The sequence below is a fragment of the Suricata suricatta genome, chromosome X (genome assembly GCF_006229205.1).
Source record: "Suricata suricatta isolate VVHF042 chromosome X, meerkat_22Aug2017_6uvM2_HiC, whole genome shotgun sequence".
NCBI classification, from domain to species: domain Eukaryota; kingdom Metazoa; phylum Chordata; class Mammalia; order Carnivora; family Herpestidae; genus Suricata; species Suricata suricatta.
Genome location: NC_043717.1, coordinates 21,825,155 through 21,851,924, shown reverse-complemented (window position 1 = coordinate 21,851,924; position 26,770 = coordinate 21,825,155). Strand labels below are relative to the sequence as shown.

Below are 26,770 nucleotides of genomic sequence, written 5' to 3'. Positions count from 1 at the left end.
AAGATCTAAATTACCAATGTCAGGAATGAAGGAGGGGTCACCAGTACTGATTCCAGAGACATTGAAAAGATAAAAATGGAATAGTATAAACAACTCTATTTGTACAAATTTGAGAACAGATCAAATGGATCAATTCCTTGAAAGTCACAAACTAACAAACTCATTTAAGTTGAAACAGATATGGAGAGCCTTATGTATACTAAAGAAATTTAAATAATAGTTTAAAATCTTCCAAAAAAAGGAGTGACTAGGCCCAGGTAGTTTCACTGGTGAATTGCATCAAACATTTAAAGACAAAATAATAAAAATAATCTGTAATCCTTTTCAGAAAATAGAAAAGAGAAGGAAATATTCCCAATTCTTTTTATGAGACTAATAGCATGCTAAGCCCAAAGCCAAATAAATACATTACCAGAAAAGAGAAGTACAGCAAATATCTCTCATGAACATAGATAAGGAAAAATTCTGAACAGAATAATAGCAAATAGAATCCAGCAGTATGTAAAAAGAATGATACATCATTAACAAGAGGGGCTCATGTCCAAAATTTAAGCCTAATTCAACATTTGTAAATCAATTAGTGTATTTCATCATATAACAGACTGAATAAGAAAATAAATGTGATCATGTCACTATATGTAAGAAATAATTTTAAAATTTTATTATCCATTTATGATAAAAACTTTTTTACATTTATTTGTTTTGAGAGAAAGAGAGAGCAGAAGAGGGAGAGAGGGAGAGAGAGAGAAAGAAAGAGAGAGAGAGAGAGAGAAAGAGAGAGAGAGAGAAAATCCCAAGCAGGCTCCGCGCTGTCAGCACAGAGCCTGATGTGGGGCTTAATCTCACACACTGTGAGATCATGACCTGAGCTGTATCAAGAGTCAGACCTTTAACCGACTGAGTCACCCAGGTGCCCCTATGATAAAAACATTAAAAGCCAGGATTAGAAGGGATCTTCCTTAACCTGATTAAGGGTATGTAAGGAAACCTATATAGATAACATTATAGCTAACAATCTGAGAGTGAATGCTTTCACCCTAAGATTGAAAGTGAAACAAGGATATCGTCTCATTACTCCTATTAAATATCATACTGTAAGTCATATTTAGTGTAAGATAGCAATAACAAATAAATAAAAGGTATAGATACAGGAAAGAGATAAAAATTTTAATTTTTGCAGAAGAAATGATTGTCTATGTAAAAAGAATTTACAAAGAAAACCTTCTTGAACTAATAACTGAGTATAATTGCTTTAACTGTATACCAGCAATAAACAACTGAAATTAGAAATCAAAAAGCAAAAGCATCAAAAGCATTTACAGTTACACAAAAATGAAATACTTAGATAAATATAAAAAATATATACAAGATCCATTTGCAGAAAACTATAAAACACTTGTCAAAGAGGATCTAAATAAATGGAAAAATTATTTCCTGTTCATGAATTGGTAGACTCACTTTTATTAAGGTGTCAATTATTTCTGCCCATTTCTTCACTGGATTATTTGTTTTTCGGGTGTTGAGTTTAGTAAGTTCTTTATAGATTTTTTTTTAAAGAAAGCATCCAGATAGCCAACAGACACATGAAAATATTTCAACATCCCTCATCATCAGGGAAATACAAATCAAAACTTCATTGGGATACTACCTCACACTGGTCAGAATGCCTGAAAATAACAACTCAGGAAACAACAGATGTTAGCAAGGATGTGGAAAAATGGGAACCCTCTTGCACTGTTGGTGGAAATGCAAACTGGTGTGTATACTCTGGAAAACAGTGTGGAGGGTCCTCAAAAAAATAATAATTAATAAAAAAATTGCTATTATTATATTGGCAATAGCACTACTAGGAATTTACCTAAAGGATACAGGAGTGCTGATTCATAGGGGCACATGTACCCCAATGTTTATAGCAATGCTATCAATAATATCCAAATTATGGAAAGATAATAAATGTCCATCAGCTGATGAATGGATAAAGAAGATGTGGTTTATATATACAATGGAATACTACTTGGCAATGAAAAAGCATGAAATCCTGTCATTTGCAACAATGTGGATGGAACTGGAAGGTATTGCGCTCAGCGAAATGAGTCAGTCAGAGAAAGACAGATATTGCATGACTTCACTCATATGTGGAACTTGAAAAACTTAATAGAAGACCATGGTGGAAGGGAAGAGGAAAAATAGTTTCAAACAGAGAAGGAGGCAAACCGTAAGAGACTCTTAAATACAGAAAACAAAATGAGGGTTGATGTGGGGGGAGAGGGGAAAATGGGTGATGGGCACTAAGGAGGGCACTTGTTGGGGTGAGCACTGGGTGTTGTATGTAAGTGATGAATCACAGGAATCTACCCCTGAAACCAAGAGCACACTGTATACACTGTATGTTAGCTAACTTGACAATAAGTTATATTAAAAAAGATGTCAATTATTTCTAACTTGGTCTACAGATAGATTTAATGCAAATCCCAGTCAAAATTTTAGCAACTCTTTGTAGATATCAGCAAATTGATTCTAACATTTATATGGAGTGGCAAAGGTCCTAGAATAGCCACAACAATATTGAAAAAGAAGAATAAAGTTTGTAGACTCACACTACCCTATTTCAAGACTCAGTGTAAAGCTGTAGCAATCAACACAGCAGTATAGTGTTGCTGAAAAACTAGCCAAAGAGATCATTGGAACAAAGAATTGAGAGCCCCAAAATAGACCCACACAAATATATAGTCAACTAAATTTTGACAAAGGTGCGAAGCCAAATAAATGAAAAAGAATACTTTTTCAGCAAATAGTGCTAGAATAATTGAATATCTATATGGGAGAAAAATGAACTTAGATCCTTAGACACAAACTTCACGCCTTACACAAAAACGATCTCAAAATAGATTATAGATCTAAATGTAAAATGCAAAACTATACAACTTCTAGAGGAAAACCCAAGAGAAAATCTGTGACTCTGGGTGTGATGATTGGCTTTAGATACAGTGCCAAAAGCACAATCAATAAAAGAAGAATGACAAGTTGGACTTCATTAGAAAGTTTTGCTCTGTGAAAGACTCTGTTAAGACAGGGAAAAAACAAGGTGTGAATATTTGTCTATCACATATCTAATAAATGACTCATATATGAATGTACAAAGAACTCTTAAAACAACAATAATAAAACAAGCAATCAGTAGTTGTTTGAATGGTGTCTCTAAAAAAATATGGCTGGGGGGCCTGGTGGCTCAGTTTGTTAGCATCTGACTCTTGATTTCAGCTCAGGTCATGATCTCATGGCTTGTGAGTTCGAGTCACACATCAGCTCTGTGCTGACAGTGTGGAGCCTGTTTGGGAGTCTCTCTCTCCCTACTCTCTCTGTCTCAAAAATAAATAAATAAACTTTTAAAAATGATAATAATAAAAATTAAAATGATAGATCTGTTTCCTAATCCTTGGAACTTATGAATGTGATCTTATTTGGAAAAAGTCTTTGCAGATGTAATATAAGTGAAGAATCTTAATATGTGCTCATCTTAAATTTAGGGTGGGTCATGTTTCCAAAGATAAGTCTTAAAAGAAAAAGACAGAGGGAGAATTAAGACAGAAGCATTCAGAGGGGAAGGGCATGCAAAGACAGGTATGGACGAAAAGACTGAACCTTTCACAAGCCAAGGAACACCCAACAACACCATTAGCGAGGATGCAGTTGGATCTCTCACACAGTGAGGTTGAAAATGAAAAATGGTGCAGCTATTTTGGAAACAGTGGCAGTTTTTTATAAACATTGCCTTGTTATATGATCCAGAAATTGTGCTCCTAGATATTTTTCCAACTGACTTGAAAACATCTCAACACAAATAACTGCACATAAATGCTTATAGTGGTGGCATTATTCATAATCACCAAAAAACAGATGTCTTTAATAGGTGAGTGAATAATTTGTGGCACATACAATGGAATACTATTCAACAATAAAAAGTAATAAATTATCAATTTATGAGATAACATGGATGACTCTTTTTTTAATTTTTATTTATTTTGGGGGACAGAGAGTGAGCAGGGGAGGAACAGAGAGAGAGAGAGAGAGAGAGAGAGAGAGAGAGAGAGAGACAGCATCTGAATCAGGCTTCAGACTCTGAGCTTTCAACACAAAACCTGATGTGGGGCTCAAACTTGCAAACCATGAGATTGTGACCTGAACCAAAGTCGGGTGCTTACCTAACTGAGCCACCCAGGTGTCCCAAACATGGATGACTCTTAAATGCATGTTGCTAAGCAAAAGAAGCTAGTCCACATACTGTTAGACTCCATTTATATGACATGATAGAAAAGACACAACTAAAGAGACAAAAGACAGATCACTAGTTTCTAGACATGTTTTGTTCATTGGTTTTTGTTTTTGTTTTTGTATTCCAAGGGGGAGAGAGTGGTTGAAAAATTGGAGCCCAGGGGATTTTTTAGGATGGTGAAACTATCCTGTATGATACGCTAATGATGGATATATGACACTATGCATTTTTCAAATCTCATAGAAAATGATAGCACAAAGAGTTAACCTTAATGTATGCAAATGAAAATCAATTCAAGACCTGGGTGTCCCAGGATGGAATACAGACTGTGGCCAAATAATTCTAGCTGTATTACAAATGTGTGAAATAATACCAGTGAAGAAGATGAGGGAAAAGAGGTGTTGACCTAAGTAACTTTGAAAATGAGTGGATAATGTATGACTAAAGAAAAAGAAACTGTATTCCAGTCAGTAAAGTTTCTCAGAAAGGTATGGGCTAATAACCTGAAATCAATATACATGTTTACTGGGATTGAATAAGTAAGTATAAGAATGGTGGATAGTTGGAGCCAATTTTCTCACAGAGATAAGCAAAGGGGGAAGGCTAGAATGAATAATGTGATACAAGGTTAGAGTTAGAGACATCAGTATGACTCATGTTTAGCTTAATATAGGTACAGTTGGAGAAATATAGAAATTATAGATACATTTGCATACATGGGCTAGTATACAAACATTTTCCTAGTTTTGTCTTCTAAGGGGGCTTAGTAGACTCTACAAAGATTCTAGTAGTAATGGAATAATTTAAGCAGAAAAATAAATAACCTAATACTGGGTTAAGACCTAAGTATAAAATAAATATCCACAAATCCATACTGCTATAAATAACTGACTGGATGAATAAATAAGTCATGAATAATAGAGAAATATTATGAATATGAATAGAATAATTCCAAATAATTTATGTAGCTACTTTACCCTCAAAGAGATGGAGCATAGTTCCCCACTCCTTAAGTGTAGGCTGAACACTTTCCCCAGAGTAGTGTATTGAAAGAAGAGAAAAAGAGTAACTTTATAGGAGAGAAACTTGACAAATACCACCTTAGGTAACTGATCAAGGTGATATCATCGTTAAATCATGTTCATAGTATATGCCCCCTTGGTGGAATATAATGAAAATAGCACCTTAAGTCCTGAGAACTTCCTCCCCAAGAACCCATAGTGCCAGTCTAATCAAGAAAAAAACACCAAACACATCCCAGTTGAGAGACACTATACAATGCCTTCCCCAAACTGTCATAAAAAATAAGGAAAGTGAGAATCTGTGATAACCTAGAAGAGCCTAGGAGAAATGATACTCAAATGCAACATGATATCATGGATAGGATTTTCTGCCAGAAAAAAGGATGTTAGGGAAAAAATAGAGGAAATCTGAATGAGTATAGACTTTAATCCAAATGTATAGATACTGGTTCATTATTTGTGCCGAATATATTATATTAATTATTAACAATAAGGGAGAATGAGTGCTAGGTATAAGGGAATTATCTATACTATCTTTGCAACGTTTCTGTAAATATAGTACTATTTTAATTTGTAAGCTTATTTCATTTTATTTTTTGTAAGCTTATTTTAAAATAAATGATTTTAAATAAACATGAATACTACAATTGTGGGGTACCTACCTAGTGTCCACCAATGTCTAATTCTCCCATTCAGCCACCGTGCCTAGGGCCTACCAATACTGACAGCAGGGATGGGGCTCTGTGGAAATCCGTCTGTTCTGTTGTGGGTGGTTCCCTTAGACTTCACTCGGAGTTTTTGTCTTCACTTCTATTAGGGACTGAGCCGCCTTCCCTCTGCAGGCCAGAGGTCAATACTCTGGTCTAATACTCGCAGCAGTCAGAAACGCACAGGGACAGTTTAGTGATGCGAAATCAGGTGGTCCCTGCCTGGGTCTACTAGGGCTGAAATCCCTTGGTACTCTGTAGGATACCTTTTAATCTGGAGTGGGTGGTCCCCTCAAACATCACTCAGAGTCTTTACCTTACCTCCTGGCAGGGCCTGGGCTCTTAATAAAGTCTTCACTATTCTGAGACACCTGAGGCAGAGGTAAAGGGAAGTCAATTCCTGAGATCCTTGCATAGGGCCTACCGGGATGACAACAGGATTGGGGCTCTAAGCTGGTCCCTCTGTTTTTCAGGAGGAAATATCCTCAGTCTTCAGTCAGATTTCTAAACTTGACTTGTAGATGGACCAGGGACTCCCTTGTTCTGCTGAGTTGGCCCGCCTTAGATCAAAGCCAAATCCCCACCCCTCCGATGTTTCCACCCCAAACCCCAATCTCAAGAGGATGCAGTGACCGTGCCTGCACTTAACAACCATACCCAGTGCTCCCAAGGCAGACAGACAGCAGGGGCAAGGCTCTGTGTGAGGCAGTCTGTTCTCTGGTAGGCAGTCCCTCCAGACTGTCTTCCTGTTTCTCACCTTCACTTCTGTTTGGACCTGGGACCCTTCTGCTGCCCTGAGATTGACAGTCTGCTCCAATGACATCACCTTTCATTGAAAGGTAATAATACTGCTGCAGATCATGTGAAAATGTTGAGAATAGCTGATAGAATTTTTTTATTAAATTCAGTCAGGCCAGAGTTATTACAATTATAAAGATCTTTGAACACCACACATCACCATCATCTCCAGTCAATTTAACAAGCAACTGCACTATCAGAAATGATTCTCTCCATCCATTCTGTAAAAGGTTTACACACCTGGGCTCAGCCCTCTACTCCAGCAAGTATATGTTGGCAACATACACCAGCAAACAGAGCCATAGGACATTTGTGCTATGGCTCCGAAGAACTCAGGAAATGGGGGAGGTAGTCTAAGTTGGGTTAGCATCTAGATCATTTTTTAATGAGCAAGCCCCAACTTCAGTGCTGGAAGGACACTATAAGCAGGAGAAGAAATAGCCTTCCCCATCAAGCAATAAGACAGCTCTTAGCCCTGGTATACTGGCAAGGATGCACAGAACCACGAAAGTAGTAAAGAAATACAGGCTTCCCAAAATTCATTAATATTATCACTGGGTGGTACATAGGAGCTCACTATATTCTGCCTGACAGTGGTCGGGGTGGGGGATTCTAAGGTAGGGAGGGTTTACAGGCATGCCTCTGGTCCTTTATCCAATACATCTGCCTACTCAGATTGCTGTGCAACTTTAGACTGGTAATAATGATCCATAGAAATTACAAGCCTTTTACTAGAAGTTGTCCAGGACCCTCCAAGATTCCACATGCTCTCTCCTTCTGGCCCCTTTTACCTTATGCCAGCCTGGCCTGGGCTATCTGGGCTTCATTTAGTATGTGGTCTCTCTCATGGACTCTAGAAATTTCTTTGCTCTCCAGACCTCCTGATACTCCTCACTAGCTGACAGTATCCTGTCTAGAATATTTCCTGACACTGTCATTCTGACCAAATCCTTGCTTCTTACAGTAAATGGAAAAAATCTTATTGACATAGAATTTTAAAACACTCCCTCATAGATATCCTAGTACTCAATATACCTTGCAAAAATCACGCTTGCTATGGATGAGGAATTAATGAAGAATTCATTTTTGAATAACATAATTAGAAAACATGGAAATAGAAAATAAAGTAACAGTGAGAATATATTTTGATACAAAAGATTAATCAACATTTAAAATTGATCAATTAAAATGCTTGTGAGAGTTTAGGATATTTACATACATTAATATGTGAGAATATAAATTTGTACAGCATTATTGAAACAGAGTGTAATAATACTCATAAAAATTGGTAGTCACCACACTACCTCCACTTTAACCCAATGTTCACTTCTGTATCTTTCCTGTAAGAAAACATCCATGTTTACCTAATAATTTATATTTAATAATGTTGATATCAGTTCTATTAGTTATAGCAAAAAATTGAAAAGAACTTATGTGTCCATCAGGATGAGAATGATTAAATTAATTATGGTACATCTACACTTTAGAATTCTTGGCAGTAGTTAAGAGTGAGGTGGATCTAAGGAATTTTGGAGAATGGAGTAAGGAATGGGATTTTATTTATCTATGTTTTTAGAATTTCTTTATCTCCTTCTCTCTCTGCCCCTCCCCCTCTCATGCTCTGTCTCTCTCAGTATCAAAAATAAATAAAACAAAAAAAATTTAAAAAAAATAAAAATAAAACAAAAAAAATTTTTTAGAATTTCTTTAGCATCAAGGTATGTGCCTAATTTCTTTTGTAATTAGTATATTTAAGAGAGGTGACCAACAGACTTAACACTAGGAAAGTTTATTCCTCATGCACATAAAATCTTACAAAGGTAGGCAATACCTCTGCTGTTGGATGACTCCAGGATCCAGGTTGCTCCCATCCTGGGTCTGCACATCTCAACACAAGCTCTGCGTGTTTGCTTTTCATTGAACAGAAAGCATGGAGGTAGCTTACTGACTGTCAAATATGTTGGTCTGCAGATGACAAACATTGCTTCTGTTCAAATTTCGGGGAAAAGATAGTCACCAAACCCTTTCTAATACAAGGTTATCTGATGGTATAGTATAGCCCATGAACCCAGGAAAGAGGACAAGACACCTGTGGGAAGAGCACTTACAGTCTCTCTATTAATAGTTACAGAGCAGGTCATCAGTAATGTACAACACTTAGAATTTGTATGACAAAAGCCTTCTTCATTCTTGGAGAAGTTTCTGAGAAGGACAAAATTGCCTTGCAACACTCCAAATTTTTCTGAGTGCCTACTAGGTGACAGGTTTTCAAATATAGGAGCACACCAGTTTTCTAAAGAACACTGGAAATCTCAGCGGGGAAGCATCACACTTCCTCATACTAGAGCACCTTCCTGTACTGACCTTTTCAATAACTTCTGTAATCTCAATACACTGACACTTTGCTTCTTCCATTTGCTGCATGGTCAAAAATCACAATTTTTTTAATTAAATTTTTTTGAGAGACAGAGAGAGAGGGAGACACAGAATCCGAAGACAGGCTCCAGGCTCTGAGCTAGCTGTCAGCACAGAGCCCAATGTGGGGCTCAAACCCACGAGCTGTGAGATCATGACCTGAGCCAAAGCCGGACATTTAACCGACTGAGCCACCCAGGCACCCCAAAAATCACAACTTTTGAGTTTCTGCTATGCACCACTTGATGAACACAACTGAACACTTGCACAGATGTCTTTGGGCACACTAAAAACCAGGATTTGTCCCTGCAGCAGATACAGACAAGAGTCAGGAAAGTGGTGGTCAGTTAGTTTTCTTTTCTTATCAAAGCTGGCATATCTTCCGGGAAGACCTTTCCTACCTCTGTAGTAGACTGAATAATTGTTACAGAAAGATACCCATATCTTATCTCTGGAACTTGTGAATATGTTACGTTAGACTTTACAGATGTAGTAAGGTTAGGAAAATGACTTTAAAGTAAATACATTATCCTGGATTATCAGAATGGACCCAATCTAATGGCATGAGCCCTTATAAGCAGAGAAGTTTTTCTTGGTGGAAAGAAAAGAGATATAACACAGTTGGGGGAGGGGCAGTTAGAGAGATTCCAAGCATGAGAAGAACGCGATGTTTTATTGCTGATTCAAAATGTATGGGCTCAGGTGCGCCTGGGTGGTTCAGTTGGTTGAGCATCCAACTCTTGATTTTGGCTCAGGTCGTGATCCCAGGGTCATGACATGGAAACCCGTGTCAGGTCCTGTGCTGACTTTGGAGCCTGCTTAAGATTTTCTCTGCCATTCTCCCCCCTGCTCCCATGTTTTCCCTCTCCAAAATAAAAATAAATAAATTTTTAAAAATAAAGTTTAAAATATATATATGGGCTCATATGCAAGGACTGGAGAGAGGTCTCGAGAAACGATGTCAGCTCCAGCTGACAGTCAGCAGGAAAATAGAGCCTCAGTCTTATTACCACAAAGAACTGGATTGTGCCAACAGTCTGAATAATCTTAGAAGGATATTCTTCCCAAAACTCATGATGAGAGGCCGGCCAGCTGAAAGGTTGACTTGGGCCTTGTGAAACCCAGAAGAGAGCGTTCTACAGAAGCAACTTGGATTTATCACCCACACAGACTCGTGAGATAATAAACGTGTGCTGTTGTAATCTGCTAAATTTGTGGTAATTTGTTATGACAGTTGTGGAATACTAGTACAGCCTCCTGGAAGGAGTACAGGGTCTGTTAGAATTCAGCCTGTGCTAATGGTTGCTACATAGTGACTTTCCCCATCCTTCCTCATCTACTGCTTAGGGAGGGAGGTTTTGGTTTTTCACAAGTTAGTTAAGCTCACTCATCAGTGTATGGATTCAGTGGCCAGTCTCGGATAAGTCAACAGATTTCTCATCTGCTTTCTAAAATCTCCTCTCTTATTTCAAAGCTATCTTTCCAGAATCCATAGATCCTGTGCCAAATCAGATTCTACCTCAGAAGCTGATTTGAAAAATACTTTGAAAGTGTGCTGGCAGCTCTCAGATCAGACAAGCAAACATCTAAGTGTCACTGCCAAAGTAAACAACCACATACACTGGGCTGTTGTTAGCAGAGGGGTTCCATAGTTAGGGATGGGACAGACAAGAATTGTCTGCAGTGAATCAGAATGCTCTAAGTCAGGGAAAAGGAAGGTGATTCTGGGCCGGTTTTTGTTTTTTGTGTGGTTTTTTTTTATCCTCACTGGGAGCAGAGTGCAGTCTTACGAAGGGATTCAGGGGAGAGCTGGACAGCAGGTCAGGATCAAGATTTGGACACCAGGGCACATGTAACTGGGAACATACTGGTTCTGGCCCCGTGTACTAGCACTAGGCAGAGTCAGCTTTAGAAGAATACTGTGGCTAGGGGCAGGCGCACCTTAGGCAAACGCAGCCCAGAGATAGTCCCCATATGATGTTTAATTCTCATTTCGCCTTATTAGTCCATCTGAATTTAATGCATTGGCTACAGCTTGCTTCCTTTTACTTCCTAGGAGACATTGAAGAGTAGGGAGTAGAGAAATGAAGAGACGCAAGTCCACCTTAGGCAGGGAGAAGCCAAGCAGTGTGTGTTCTAGGAGAAACCAAACCAGGACTTTTAGTCCCAACCCTGTCATTTACAAGCCAGGTGAACTCAGGAAAATTTCAGTTATGTAAGCCTTCATCTGTGAACTGGGTTTTATAAGCAGTCCTCTTGTTCTTGGCTTACATATATCTTGTAAGGAGGAATGGTAGAATATATCTAACTTAAGGAAGACTCTGGCATAGTGTCTGGCATGTATTAGATTTTCGTCTCCCACCCTCCCCTCTGGAAATTTTTTTTTTAAGTCCAGGAAATTTCAGTGAATTCATAGACCTTCAGGACATGGCATAAGAAATCAGCCAATATGATGCTTACCAAGTTAAACTAAGTTGCTTGCTGTATAACTTTTTAAAGATATGTTATTTATTGTTGTTGTGGGCAAATATTCATCAGTTTGATGCAACTCAAAACTTCTGGAATTTGTATTAACGTCTGTTTCCATCTCTCCCTTCTATCTGGCCTTCCATCCGAAACACTTGTATTTGCAATTATTTCACCCACATCACAAATATAATTCTAGCATAGAGTTTACCAAATTATTTTCCAGATAACCTAATTAAAATGCTCATTTAAGGCACCTGAGTGGCTCAGTAGTTAAGCATCTGACTTTGGCTCAGGTCATGATCTCAAGGTTCATGAGTTTGAGTCCCTTATCAGATGAACTTGTGCCCTGTTTTGTGACCACAATCCTTGCTTCAGGTAAACACAAGCCCAGCATCTGGTGAGCACAAGCCCTGCTTCAGCTGAACAGGAGCCCTTGCTTTGGATAAAACACAAGTGTCAATTCATTTGAGCCCTGCTTCTCTCTCAATCTCTCTTCTTTCCCTCTCTTCTCTCTTCTCTCTTCTCTCTTCTCTCTCTCTCTCTCTCTCTCTCTCTCTCTCTCTCTCTCTCTCTCTCTCTCTCTCTCTCTCTCTCTCTCTCAAAATATGCTCACTTAATAGATGGGCTATGCCTCTCCCATCCCAGGGCAAAGATCACCAGCACAGCGACTTCTGAGCATTCTACCTTCTGTGAGTATCACAACCACTCTTTCAATATGACATGCACAAATACATTGCCTATTTTGTACACTGTGTTCTTCTGCACAGGGACAAGAATATAGCACCTCTTCTCTTCCTGCCCCAGGTGAAGATTCCTCTCTACTTTATCTATGATCTTTAAGTACTAAAAGTGCTTTTCTATTCCAGGCTTCAGTCTCAGTGTGAGACACATCAGTTGAGGTTTTGGACCCTGCTCACCACTCAGACAAACTCATCTGACCCACCATGCAGCTTAGCTCAAAGCACCTCACCCTGCAGGACTTGCAGTTTCCCAAGGTCTCAAACCCCCTTTCCAAAGGGCTTTTACACTTGACTGCTCACACCTAAATCCTCCATGTCCTCACACCATCTTTTGATTTGTCTTTTTTTTTTGTGATAGGGAGTATGTCACAATACATATATCCTTACATCATAGTTGCTCTGAGACTTCAAAATTCTGTAGGTAGGGATAATTCTTATTCATGTTAGCATTCCCAGCACTAATATGGAGCTTTACAAAGAGTAGATGCTGAGTTATTGTTGGAGAAAAGAAAAGGGGCCACTGAGAAACAATTTATTATGACATAGGGTACCTGAGTGGCTCAGTGGGTTAAGCAGCTAACTTCGGCTCAGGTCATGATCTTTCAGTTTGTGGGTTTGAGCCCTGCTTCGGGCTCTGTGCTGACAGCTCAGGGCCTGAAGGCTGATTCAGATTCTGTTTCCCTCTCTCTGCCTGGGCCCCACTCATACTCTGTCTCTCTCTCTCGCTCTCAAAAATAAATACATATTAAAATTTTTAAAAATAACTTATTACAATATAATTATTTCTCCTACATTTTTGAATAAAGTGAATATATCCAGGTGTGTGTATATGTGTAGGTATATATTGTTAGAAAACAACAGACTAAAAGTGATAAATGAAACTAAGAATTTATCATCTTTTATCTATTTCTCCATTTCCTGATCCCAACTATTACACTACTGAGTTTTTCACACTTCCAAGGAAATGCCTCATCTACTGCCATGTTATCTTGTTCCAGATTACTAAATAAGATGGAAGTTTTCCAATTTTACAAAATAACTAAACTCTTACTCTTGAATCTCATTTACAACAATAAATATTTGAGCAATATCATTCATAAATTTTACTTATGAAGCTACTTAAATCTTGTATTAAAAGGAAAAATATTTTTAAAAATTATCCAGCTTACCACATAGAACAGAAACATAAAACATTATATACTGTGTTTTCTTCTGCCCCACCCTGGTCCTCTACTCCTTAAAATACAGACTTTTCTTTTTAGCAACAAAGTGAAAAAATCTTCCTCAGACTTTATTAGGGGTTGGAGGAGCTACTGGCATGGCCTTGGTGTGCACACTGGTTTTGGCCCTGGAGCGTGCACTGGTTGTGGCCTTGGAATGTGCACTGGCCATGGCAGTGGTGTGAGCCCTGGCTGCAGCTCTAGATTGGGCTCTTTCTTCCTCATCTTGTGAAGCCTCTTCATACCAGTCTGGGAAGGCACTAGGGACGGTATCATTGACTTTGGCTAGAAACTCCAGGACTTTCATCTTGCTGGTCTCGGTGTGGGCTCTTGGGCCCCACAGGAACTCATAGCGTGGAGGATCGCTGCCGGGCACCTGGCGGTACTCCAGGTACTTTTCTTTCACAAAATCCTTGGTGATAAGCTTCCTGGGCTCCCCGAAGATGAAGTGCTCCCTCCCTTCATATAACCCTATAGCATTCAGTGTTTTCCAGACTTGCTCCTCACTGGCACAGTTGCTCTCTGTGAAGATCACACCCAGAACAATCATTAACAAGCCTGTCTTGGGCACACCATCATAATCACTCGATACTGCATCATAACTTGGTTCCAGTTTGTTCACAAGGACATAGATGTGCCGTTTGGGATCTACTTCCTTCAAGTCAAGACCAAAAACCAGCTCCAAGTGCTCAGAGGCTCTCTTGAGGATCTCATGGAACTGCTTCCTATTCATTTGGATTACATTTCTCAGCATTCCTGCCTTGGTAATGAGCTCTTTCTTTTGATATTTGTGCAGCAGGTAATGCACCAACAAAACCACCTTCTCAACGAGTGGGTCTCTCTGAAAGGGCACAGTGGTGGAATGGGCCTTGGAGGATCTTGGCCTTTCCTCCCCTTGGTTGTTGACACCTTCATTTGATCTTGTGTGTGAAACAGCCAGAGCAGTAGTGATGGTGGCTGTGGCTCTCTGAGGCTCCTGGGGACTGTGATATGACCCAGCAGCAGCTGAGCTGTTGAAATGAGGAGAGCAGAAAACTTCTCCCACTGCTGTGGTGGCCTGAGCACTCACCAGATCCTGGGGCTTTTCTGGAGCCTGGCGATGTTTGTCACGGGCTCGGAGCTTACTCTTCTGACCCCGGGGCATGATGATTTTTGAAAGGCAGCAGGCAAACGGGCAGAAGGCTCAGTGATCTGAAAGGGAAAGGGTGACATTGTTCAGCCCCTTCAACAAAGAAATATAGCTGTGGCTTTATCGAAGGTCAATTCTGCAGGCTTCTTTGAGGGCACTTCTTGGTGAACCCACAAGGCTCCTATTCTCTGATTGCCTCTTCCCTGAGGACCTGTGGACCTTAGCTCCTACCTACACATCCATGTGGAGCTCACTGAGGCTTAGAGCAGTTGCTCTGAGTTACGGAGCATTTCAATTCACTATAAGGGTCATCACTTTACTTTGGGCATGACCTGAGGTCCCCATGCTCTGCTTTTCAGAGGCTGACCCCTCATCTAAAAGCCCTCACTACTCTGAGACCTCAGAGGAGGAACTGAGGGGAACTTCATCTTACTACACCTGCCCGGGAATGCACAGGGAAGAAAGCGCAGGCAGAGCTCTGGGGATCCTTTCCATTCTAGAGTAATTAGGGTTCTCAGTCCTTACTCAAGCTGGAAAAGCGTGAGTCCCTCCTTTTAATGACACTGATCCTGCCTGCTGAGAAAAGATTTCATCTTCCTGACTCCCCACAGGTATGAGGGGGGGTCTCAGCCTCACATCCTTACCAAGGCCTCCCAGGGATGACCTCAGTGGTGGGGCTTTGTGAGGTATGCTTTGTTAGGAGTGGGTTTTTCCCTTAGACCTCATTCACTGTCTTCACACCATTCACTGTCTTCACCCTACTGTGGCAGGGCCTGGGAGCCTCCCTCCCCTAACCTAACACCTATGTCCTCCTAGTCTAAAGTATCCACTGCCTCTGAGATTAGATACAGAAGTCAGGATGCTTTACATTAATCCAACCTAACCCGCAACCTCTGGAATAGAAAGTATGGGCAGGGTTCTGCAAGTCCCCTATGTTCTGGAGTAGGTGGTTCCCTCAGATGTCGCTCAGAGTTCTTCCCTTTACTCCCTTTAGAGCCTGAGACTGTTTCCCCTTCTGATCTGAAGTTGACAGCCTGTTCCGGTTACCTCAACCACCTCATTTCCCCTCTGGGGAAGGTTAGAAGGCAGTCAGACATCCATATGTCAAACACTTCCTGGCTAGGTTCTATCAAGGCAGATAGCAGGGGCAGAACTGACTGGGAACCCCTCTAATCTGGAGTAGCTGGTCCCCTTACACCTAATTCACAGTCTTTCCCTTAATTCTAGGCAGGGCCTGGAGCTCTTCCCTTGACTGCCCTAATACTGCCCAATAACATGAAAGCTATTGCTTCCTTCAGACACCTGAGGCAGAAGTCAGGGTTCATTAAATTCTTAAATCCCCACATGGGACTTCCCAGGTCTGATAGTAGCGGTGGTGCTCTGTAAGGCCTCCTTTGTTCTGTTGGGGTGAGGTAGCTCCCTCAAATATTGGAGTCTTTATCTTTACATCTGTTAGGGCCTGAGACCTGTTCTTCTACTGCTCTGAAGCTGACACCTTCACCCCCATCAGTCCCCTTGGGAAATTTAGTAGTTTCTCAGAGTTTGCTACATCAGACCACCTATTCCTGCTTGGATTCTATTAGGGCTGATAGGGTCGGGTCTCTCTGGGAGGAGCTTCCCCAGTCTGGAATGGTCAGTACCATCACACCTAACTCAGGATCTTTACCTTAATTCCAGCAGAGCCCACAGGTCCTCCTCCAGTGGACATGTCACACCACTGCCCTCAGATCAATGCCTTCACTTCCCTGAGACCCCAAGGTGGCTATCAGAGTGTATCATTTCTGGCCAGCTTTGCCTGGGGTCTCTCAATGGTGGTGTTTTCTGTCATGTAGGGTTTCAAAAATTTTTTAATTAATTAATTATTTTTACTTCTGATTCATCCTAGATATCTTCCCCTTGTTAGTACTAACCTGAGGCCCTACCCAGGTCACTCTCCAGTTTCTAGAAGGTGAAGTGAAAGAGCTTCTGAGCCTCATCACAAGTATACTGGGACCTCCCTGGGCTGATACCAGAAGCAGGCCACTGTGCTGCCCATCTGTTGGTGTGGGCAGTTCTCACAGAAATCAGACCGAGTCCCTGCCTTTACTTCTGTTACTGCCTGGGACCTCACTCTCTGTAGCCTTGAGGCCACACCCAGGTCCAAATGCCTTCAAGTCCCTGAGTCTCCAGTGAGGAAATTCAGAGGACATTATTTAGGCAATCCCTGCACAGAGCTTGCTAGAACTATAAGCACAGATGAGACTCTGTGGGCGTCTACTCTCTCCTGGAGTGAGGATTCTGTTAAACTCAATCAAGGACCTTGTCTAAACTCCAGGCAGAGATTGGACTCTTCCTTCTGCTAACCTGACACTGTCCACCACAGATCAAGATGTTCATTTCTTTGAGACACCGGAGACAGAATTCAAGGGAAGCCATTTCCATCCACCCCTTTCTGGAATTTCCCAAGGCTGACAACAGGGATGGGATGTGTGTGGCAGCATCTCCCATTCTGGGATGGATTGTTCTCTCTGATCTCATTCAGAGACCTCACCTTTCCTTCTGTTAGGGCCTGGGATTCCTCTGTCTGCTGGCCTGAGTTTGACAGGTAGATCCACTGTCCTCACTTCAAAATTTTAGATTTTCTTATGTTTACTACAGATCATGTGATGATTTTGAGAGTGGCTAGCACAGACCTTGTTTTTGTTTTGTTTTTTTAGTTTTGATTCAGTCAAATGTGAGTTATTACACAAGAAATGTAGCTTTGGACTCCACAATGTATCTGTCACTACCAGTCAACTTAATAAGAAACTATACCAACTATAGTCCTTCTCCATCCACCTGTAGGTGTTTCCATTGTGGACACACCTCCTACTCCAATCAGCATCTGGTAGCAACAAAGACCACGGGACACAGCCAGAGTACATCTGCCCTCTGGTGTACAAAGAAGTCAGGAAGCTGGGGATAACACCTGAGTTATTTATCAAGACAGCTCTACACGCAGCCCTTTATTCCCAGAGTCACTGGGGTAATGAGCCTCAGCAAACTCCCCCTCCAGTTGCCCCTCCCTGTAGCTGCACACCTCTTTCCAGCACTCATTGGTAATACTTGCCCTATTTTAACCATTCTGAATCACCAACCAAGCCCAGCCACTTGCAGAGTCTCAATCTCAGTGGCAGGAGGGCCACATGCATAGGGGAAGAATTAGCCTTGTCCATCAGGCATCAAGACCACTCAGAGCTCTGGTACACTGGCAAGGATGCATGGAACGATTAGAGTAGTGAAGAGATGTAGCTCTCCCAGATTCCATCAGTAACATTACTTGGTGGGTGACACAGGGGAAGCCAGCTATATGCTGCCTGACGGTGGGCAGAAGTGAGGGGGCTATCGGGCGTGCCTCTGGTCCTTCCATCCATCAGATCTACCCATCACATCACTCTACAACTTCGGGCTGGCAGTGAAGATTCAGCTTCCCTAGCCAATCCAGCTGTCTGGTACCCTCCACCTGATTCTCCACGTTCTCTCCTTCTGGCACCTTTTTGATTTTTGCTGAAGCCAACCTTCAAACCCCTGACTGCCCGCTGCCCTGTGCTCTCTCATGGATTCTGGAAATTGCTCTACTTCTTGCATCCCTGGTCTTCTTGATATTCCTCACTTATTGATGTTTCCCTGTCCAGGACCATTTCCTGGTACCTGGTCATTCTGACAAATCCTATGTTTTCAAAGGAAAGGGGAAAATCTTCTGGATGTAGAATTTTAAACTCTGCACCCAGAAGAATCCTAGTACTACATCTATACGGCAGAAATCCTGCTTTATATGGGTGAATGATTAAATAAATTTTCTGCTTACTCTGTTTATAAAATAGGGAAATACAAATTAAACTTGCAGTGAGATAATATTTTTTGATCAAAAGTTGACTAAAATTTAAAAAGTTGATAAAGTAAAATGTCAATGACAGCCTAATTTATTCACATACATAATTATATGAAAAATAATTTGGTATGTATAGCCTTATTAGAATAGAATATCAATAATATGTGTAAAAACTTACTGTCATCAGATACTTTCCACTTTAATTGCACTATTCTATTTCTCTCCATAACAAAACATCCACATTTGCCCAAGAATTGTTGTTCAATGATGTTGATATCAGTTCTCTTAATCATAGCAACACATGAGGAACAACTTTTGTGTCCATCAAGAGGAGAATCATTAAATTAATTATGGCACATACACATTTTAGAATTCTAGGGAGTAGTTAACAGGGTGAAGTGGATCTATTTGTGCTATCTCAGAAAGATCCTGCATTTATTTTATTCAGTGACAAGGGCAAGAAGCAAAATGATATGTACGCTGTTATACGTGTATTTTTTTAAAACTCATGGTGTACTTTTCCAATACACATATGTAAAAATAGGCCTAGAATAAATCTTAAACTATTACACACCAGATTTTTTAATGCAGCTACCTCTGGGATGGGATAAAATTTGGAGGAACATAGTAAGGAAGCAGAATTATAATCTCACCCTATTATTAAAAGTTTTTGCCCTATTTTCTTTGAAATTAAAATATTTAAATAAGAGAACAGAAATAGTATCTGTGTATTATTCAGATAAAGTGTTTATGAGATATAATGGGAAGATGTGATTTAGAATTGCTTCACATGACATTTTATTTCTTAGGTACATAACATTTGATGAGCATTGACAGGGTGTCTCCACTGTTGGGTGAGCCCGACATAAACTTCCACAAGTCAACACAGGCTCTGTATGTTTGCTGCTCAATAAAACAAAAAGTGTGCAGGTGGCATACTAGTCTGAAATACCTTTGTCTGGAGGTGAGAGGCATGCCTCTGCTCATACTTCAGTGTCAAGGATAGTCACTTAACCCTTCCTAACTACTATTAGACTGGTAAGTAGCCTCCAAAGATAGAGAACAAGACATGAAGTAACTGAGCATCTGCAGACCTTCTCATTAACTGTTACATAATAGGTACTCAGAAAAGTGCACTATTACAATTTGCTATGGCATTAGCCCTCTTTATTTGTGGAGGATTTTCTGAGATCAAATTTCATTGCAGTTCAATGACTTTTTCTAGTGCCCATGTGTGATGAGTGTTTTCAAATACAGGATCACACAAATTTTCTAACGGACACTGGATATAATCTCAGCAGGCAGATGTCACCCTTTTTCACTGTAGAACCCCTTTATACACTGACCACAGATTATAGTAACATTATAATCTCAATACACTAAGAATTTTCTGATTCCTTTTGCTGCATGGAAAGCCTCTAACTTTTGAGTCTCTGTTCTCCACTACCTGAAGAATATGGCTGAACACTTGTTCAGGTATCTTTAAACACAGTGAAAAATTAGGATTTTCCTCCAAGGCAGATAGAGACAAGAGTCAGAATATGCTGATGAAGTCTTTTTCTTTTCTTATGAAAACTAGTGTGTCTGCCAGGGAGATATTTTGTCTTGGTGGTGGGCTGAATAATTGTTCCACAAAGATGCCCATACCCTTATCCCTGAAACTTGTGAATATGTTATGTTACATAGTCAAAGGCACTTTGCATATGTCATTAAAATTGAGGAATGGACTTTCAAATAGGGATATTATATCATATTACCTGAGTGGGCTCAATCTAATGACATGAGCCCTTATAAGCGGAGGACTTTTGTTTGGCCAGATGCAGAAGAGAGATGCAGCAAAGTGGGAGTAGGAGAATTTACACATGAGACAGAGTCAACATGCTGTTTCTGAAGTAGGGGCCCATTTGCAAGCAGTGGCAGGAGGCCTTGAGGAGCTATGGCAGCTACAGTTGACAGTCAGCAAGGAAAAGGGGCCTAGGTCTTATCATTACAAAGAACTGAATTCCTCATAGAACTCGATTCTGAAATCAACCTGTGCAAGTGTGTAATGAGATTCTTCTTAGTATCTCCCAATAAGAATCCAGACTGACACCTTGATTTAGGCTTTGTGTAACCCTGAACAAAGAAAACAGCACAGTCAACTCATATGTATTACTTATAGAAATGTGAGATAATAAATGTGTGTTGTTTTAAGTGCATTGATTTATGGCAATTTGTTTGCTGGCAATTGAAAATTACCATATCCTCCTGGAAGGACACCTGAATTTTTAGGAATCCAGCTTCTGCCAATGGTTGCTATATAGTGATTTCTTTAGGCCTTTCTTATCTACCACTTACAAGAGACGCTTTGGTTCCTGACCACTCAGTTAAGCTCACTCATCAGTATATGGATTCACTGGCCAGTCTCAAATATTTATCAGATTAAGTGCTTTTGTCTTACTAATCTCATCTGCTTTCTAAAAACTCCTCTAGGGGTACATGGGTGGTTCAGTTAGTCAAGTATCTGACTCTTGGTTTCAGCTCAGGTCATGATCTTGCAGTTTCATGGGTTTGAGCCCAGCATCACGTTCTGGGCTGACACCATGGAGCCTGCTTAAGATTCTCTCTGTCCTTCTCCTGGTCATGCTTCCTCTGTCTCTCTCAAACTTCTGCCTTCTGTAACATCAGGGTTATCTTTCAAGAATCAGTAGATTCTGTGCCAAATCAGACTGCTCATTTCTAATTTGTTAAAAACTTTGAGTGAGAAAGAAGCACACAGAGCAGATGTGCAGTCTAAACTTCACTGCCAAAGTAAACAACCAAAGTGTATGGGATTGCTGTTATCTCAGAGGGATTTCAGGAATGGGGCAAACAGGGGACACCTTCGGGAGTTTGGAATGCTCTAAGTTAGGGGAAAAGCACGTAATTCTGGGCTTTCTGTTCCGACTGGGAACAGAATGTGGCCTTACAAAAGGAAGTTAGACAGGTGGTTAGGATACAGATTTTGACATGAGGACATATTGGGAAGATCCAGGGAAAGAATGATGTAATTTAGGAATACTGGAACTGGTCCCAAGTGCTGGGACCTGGGTGGAGTCAGCTCCCAAGGAACCCTGGGGGTAGAAGCAGGAGAACCCTGGGTAAATTAAGCTCACATCCTCTCCTGAAATGGTTTTTAATTCTCATTTTCTTCTTTTTTACACCTGGGCTTAATACATTGGCAACAGGGTCCTTCATTTCAATTTCGTGAGAGACATTGTGGTGTAGTGAGAGTCAAAATGAATTAAGAGACAAAATATTTGCTTTTTTCAAGAAGGAGTGGAACAGTGAGGAACTCTAAATGAAGTCAGACCAGAAGTGTAGTCCCACATCTGACATTTGAGCCAGGTGAAGTCAAGAAAATTGCAAAGCTCTTTAAGTCTTTTCTGTGAAATGAGCAAGAGAGGCCCTGCTCTCCTGGGGTGTGTATGATGTACGAAACCACTTGGCGCATGTCTGGCATGTATTCCATTTTTAATAATTTGCAGTTATGATAATTACTTTTTTGACCCCAGACTTTACTAAAAATCTGCTCTGTAATTTTTTAATCCAAGAGATATCAGAGAATGTGCAGCAACCTATGAGACAGCACAACAAATCAGCCACCAAGATGCATAGCAAGTAAAGCTAAAGTACTTAACTATGCACACTTTTCAGGACATGTTATTTCTTGCATGTTGGGGAGAGTCTTCCCCACTTAGGTGGAACTTAAGTGTCCTTTGTGTCAAGAACCAACTCCCTCCAACTGTCCTTCCATCCAAACCACGTCTCTTTTCATTTATTTCAGCTCCATTTAAAATCTAGCCCTCACTTGGAGTGTGCCAAATTACACACAACTGACTAAAATGAACTTGAATGTGGTGGGAGGTCTCTCTTCGAGGCCAGAGCAAAGATTGCTAGCACAGTGGCTTCTGAGCATACCCATGTTGTGTGTCTATAACTTCTATTTCTCAGAAACTCCCTGGGGATCGTGTGCCTAAAACACAGTTTGTGTGGCGTGTTCAACTGCACTGGGAAAAGAACCGGGGGAAGGATGCAGGCCACCTTACATTCTTGTCCCAGGAGATTTCTCTCTGGTTAATTCATGATCTTAAAGTAGCTGCTAAAAATAGTTTTCCATTCTAGGCCTTAGTCTCTTAACTCTGGACACAATTTTTGAGGGTCTGCTCCCTTCTCACCACCCCCACAGCCTCATCTGACCCACCGCCCAAGCTTCAAGTAAAACTGACTCACACCAAAGGACTTGTAGTTGCCCACGGCCCCAGACCCACTGGCCTCAGGGCACTTGCACTTGTTTCACGTGGGAGGGTGTGAGAGGTCAAGTGTAAGTGCCCTGAGGCCAGTGGGTGTATCCCATCCTCTGCTCTCCTTCACAGCTATTTCTACACTCTAAAATTCTATGGGCACTTTTGGTCTTGATTGTCCTGACACTCCCAGCACTAGTACAAAGTCTCCCAAAGAGTAGATGCTCAAGGAATGTTTGAGAAATAAATGAGACAGTGTGCAAGAGGTCTAATTTATTATGCTATAATTATACATTATTGAATAAACTAAACACATCTAAGTTGTGTATATATATATAGGTATATACATATATATTTGAGAGAACAGACCAAACAGTGATAAAAGAATGTAAAAGATTCATCATCTTTTACTTCTCTATTTCTTGATCCCAGCATTTTACTGCTGAGTTCTTTCATGGAAATGCTATGATGTTGTGTTCCAATAACTAAATAAAATGGAAAATTTCCCAATTTGTTCTATAAAATTGTAAAACTCTCACTCTTAAAACTTATCAACATTAGTAAATGAGTGGCTTCTATCATTTATAAAGTCATATTCTGAAGCTAGTTAAACCTTCTGTTTGAAAGAGCAACATTTAGACAAATACCCAAATTACTGCATGGAACAAAAACATATAATAACCTTCCTCAACCTTCACTTGGGGCAGGAAAAGCTGCTGGCCATGTCTCTGGCACGTGCACTGGCCGCAGCAGCAGCACCAGCCTTGGCTAGAACTCTGGCTTTGGCTCGCTCTTCCTCATCTTTCAAAGCCTCTTCATACCAGTATGGGAAGGCACTGGGGATGGTACTATGGATCTTGGCCACAAGCTCCAGGACTTTCATCTTGCTGGTCTCAGCGTAGGCTCTGGGGCCCCACAGGAACTCATAGCGCGGAGGATCACTGTTGGGCACCTGGCGGTACTCCAGGTACTTTTCATTCACCCAGTCTTTGGTGATGAGCTTCTTGGGATCGCCACAGAAGATATTCTTCACTCCATCATGTAACCCGATCATATTCAGCACTTGCCAGACTTCCTCCTCGGTGGCACGGTTGCCCTTTGTGAAGATCACACCCAGGACAATCATCAAAAGGCCTGTCTTGGGCACACCTCCAGTATCATTCACACTTGCATCCCAGCTTGGTTGCAGTTTGTTGACAAGGACGTAGGTGTTCCTGTTGGGATCCACTTCCTTCAGGTCAAGGCCAAAGACCAGCTCCAAGTGCTCAGAGGCTTTCCTTAGAATCTCATGGAAGTGATTCTTATAAGACTGGATTACATTTCTCAACATATCTGTCTTAGTAATGGGCTCTTTCATTTGATACTTGTGCAGCAGGTAGTATACCAATATAGTAACTTTCTTATGTATAGGGCCTTTGTCCCATTCCTCAGTGGTATTCCCAGCCTTTGAGCCGTTTCTCTTTTTCTCCTCTTGATCGTTGGCACCTTCATTAACTGCTGTGTTTGAAGCAGCTGCAGCAGTAGTGCTGGTGGAGCAGACTCTCTCAGGAACTTGAGGATTCCTGGGTGTTCCCGTGGCAGGGGAGCTCTGGGGAGCATCTTCGAAATGAGGAGATGGGGAAGAGGGATTTTTTTCTTCCTCTGGGTCAGCGGCCTGAGCAGCCACCAGATGCTCTGGCCCTTCTCGAGCCTGGCGGCGTTTTTCACGGGCGCGAAGCTTACTCTTATGGCCCCGAGGCATGATGATTCTGGTCAGGAACTGTAGGCAGGAATGTGGAAAAGAGGACAGATGATTTAGTGACCTGAAGGGAAAAGGATGAAATTATATGGTATCTTTTGGCAGGGATACCTTGGGCTTTATTAACAGTCATTTCTCCAGGTTTCCTTGAAGGCACTACTCTAGGATCCCAAAAGGCTCCTTTTCTTGGAGCCCTACCTGAGTCCACTGGAGCTGATATAGGGATTGCCAGGTTCAGACTCTATGGGGCCTTCCCTGTGGTGGATTAGGGGTGTTTACATTCATATTCAGCACCATTACCTTGACTTCTGATAGGACTAATGGTCCCCTGCTGAACTGATTTGATGCCGAGTCCTCGTTCCAAAGCCCTCACCTCAACTGACATCCTGGAGGAGGAAATGAAAGGCAACCACATTTGAGCACATCTGCCCAGGGCTGCCCAAAGATGACAGCAATGGCAAAGCTATGTGGGACCTTCTCCATCCTGGGATAATTACAGTTCTCATTTCTTATTTCAAGTCCTCACCTTGGCTTCTTGCAGGGCCTAGAACTGCTCTCTTGGCTGACCTTAGACCTAGCCCCTCAGAGCAAGAATCTCACATTTTTTAAAAAATTTGAGGAGTTTGGGGAGTAATCAGTCTAAGGTATCTTCCCCAGGGACCCTTTCGAGGGATGATATCACAAGGAGGTCTCTGTGAAAAGCCTCTGTTCTGTGATGAGCAGTCTGCTCAATGCTCAGGTTCCTTATTATGGCTCCTCCCCTTGACTGCCAGGTATCCTCCCTTCTGCAGACTTCAGGGCTATAATAATCGGACCAAGCCTGTCATTCACCTGATATCCTGGAATATGCAATGGAGGAGTGGGAAGAGACTCAAAATGATAGGTCTCCACCGGGTTTTCCAGGGCTGATCACAGAGGAAGGTCCTGACTCTGTGCATCCCCCTCTGTTCTCACTTTGACCTCTCGAAGTGACTGAGTTATCTCCGTCTCTTGTCTCCCTAGAATCACTGAGGATAAAGTGAGAGACATCTTAGCCTCACAGCCCTGCTGAGGCTCCACCAGGGCTTATAGACGGGAAGTATTCTTTGGGACCCCTTTTGTCTTGAGGGAGGAATTCCTCTCAGTCCTTGTTCAACGTTCTGAACTTCACTCAAAACCACCCCTAGGACTCCCTCTGCCAACTTGAATGGAATAGCCTTAGACCAACGCTCTTATGTACGCCTCTTCCCGCAACTAACCAAAAGGTGAAGCGAGTGGGCCTTACGAGGGCCACCAGGAGCCTCCACAGTGGAGGTGGGGCTCTTTAGGGCTCCAGTTTCTCTCAGAACACAAATATGGACGTTCATCGACTCGAGGCAGAGCCTGGGACTCCGTTCTCTGACGGCCTGAGGCACATACAGGAGTCAAATATCCTCACACCTTGGGGTCTCCTAAGGCTGGGACGCCTCTGTTAAGGGGGAGGGGAAGTTCCACTGAAATCACGCCAAGTCCTCCGCCGACCCTTCTGATACTAATACCCTGGTCCAGGACTATTATTTCTCTGAGTTTTCTGAAGGAGAATTCCCCGAGCAGTACGTCAGGTAATCCTTGCCTGGACCCATCTAGGGCTAACTGCAAGGGCAGGACTGTGGAGTCTTAAGTTTGTAGGGACGTGCCGGGAGTGGGGGGGTGGGAGGGGCGGGCGAGGGTGTGGAGGATGCTGGGGGGGTGGGAAGGGTGGGGGGCAAGGGGCTCCTTCAAACTTTATTTAATATTTTTATTTTACCGGGGTTGAGCTTGGACTCCTCTCTCCGCTGTTCCGACGACGCGCCGCGGCGGCCGTCTCACAACAGGCACTCACCTCCCACAGACCCCGAAAACGGAAGTCAGTGTGTGCATCCGGCTCCGCCTGCCGCCTGGGGCCGCACAAGAGGGGTCTCCAGAAGTTAGACGATTAAGAGTGATTCTGTGGTGCCCCCTCTGTTAGAGCATGAACAGTACTCAAAGCCCTATCAAAGTAGGTCCTCATTTTGACTTCCGGTGCATTAACTAAAGGCTCCCTGAGAAATAACCCCCTCTCTGTCACCCCTCCTCTCCCCCACCCCTCCCCCCCACCCCTCCTCTCCCCGACTCCTCCCCCCCACCCCTCCTCTCCCCGACTCCTCCCC

General features: G+C 41.8%; 2 protein-coding genes across 2 annotated transcripts; both read right to left on the bottom strand.

The window, feature by feature from the left end:
• Nucleotides 1–13,694: 13,694 nt before the first annotated feature.
• Nucleotides 13,695–15,379, bottom strand: LOC115283971 (melanoma-associated antigen B10-like). The gene is made up of 2 exons (XM_029930493.1): nt 15,299–15,379; nt 13,695–14,835 (listed from the first exon to the last, which is right to left on the bottom strand). Exon 2 carries the CDS (start codon nt 14,786–14,788, stop codon nt 13,709–13,711), a length of 1,080 nt encoding a protein of 359 aa, XP_029786353.1. The 5' UTR covers nt 14,789–14,835; nt 15,299–15,379; the 3' UTR covers nt 13,695–13,708.
• Nucleotides 15,380–23,258: 7,879 nt separating this feature from the next.
• LOC115284219 (melanoma-associated antigen B10-like) lies at nt 23,259–24,626 on the bottom strand. Its single transcript, XM_029930910.1, has one exon. The coding sequence runs from the start codon at nt 24,624–24,626 to the stop codon at nt 23,580–23,582; it is 1,047 nt and encodes a 348-aa protein (XP_029786770.1). The 3' UTR covers nt 23,259–23,579.
• Between the last annotated feature and the right edge of the window lie 2,144 nt (nt 24,627–26,770).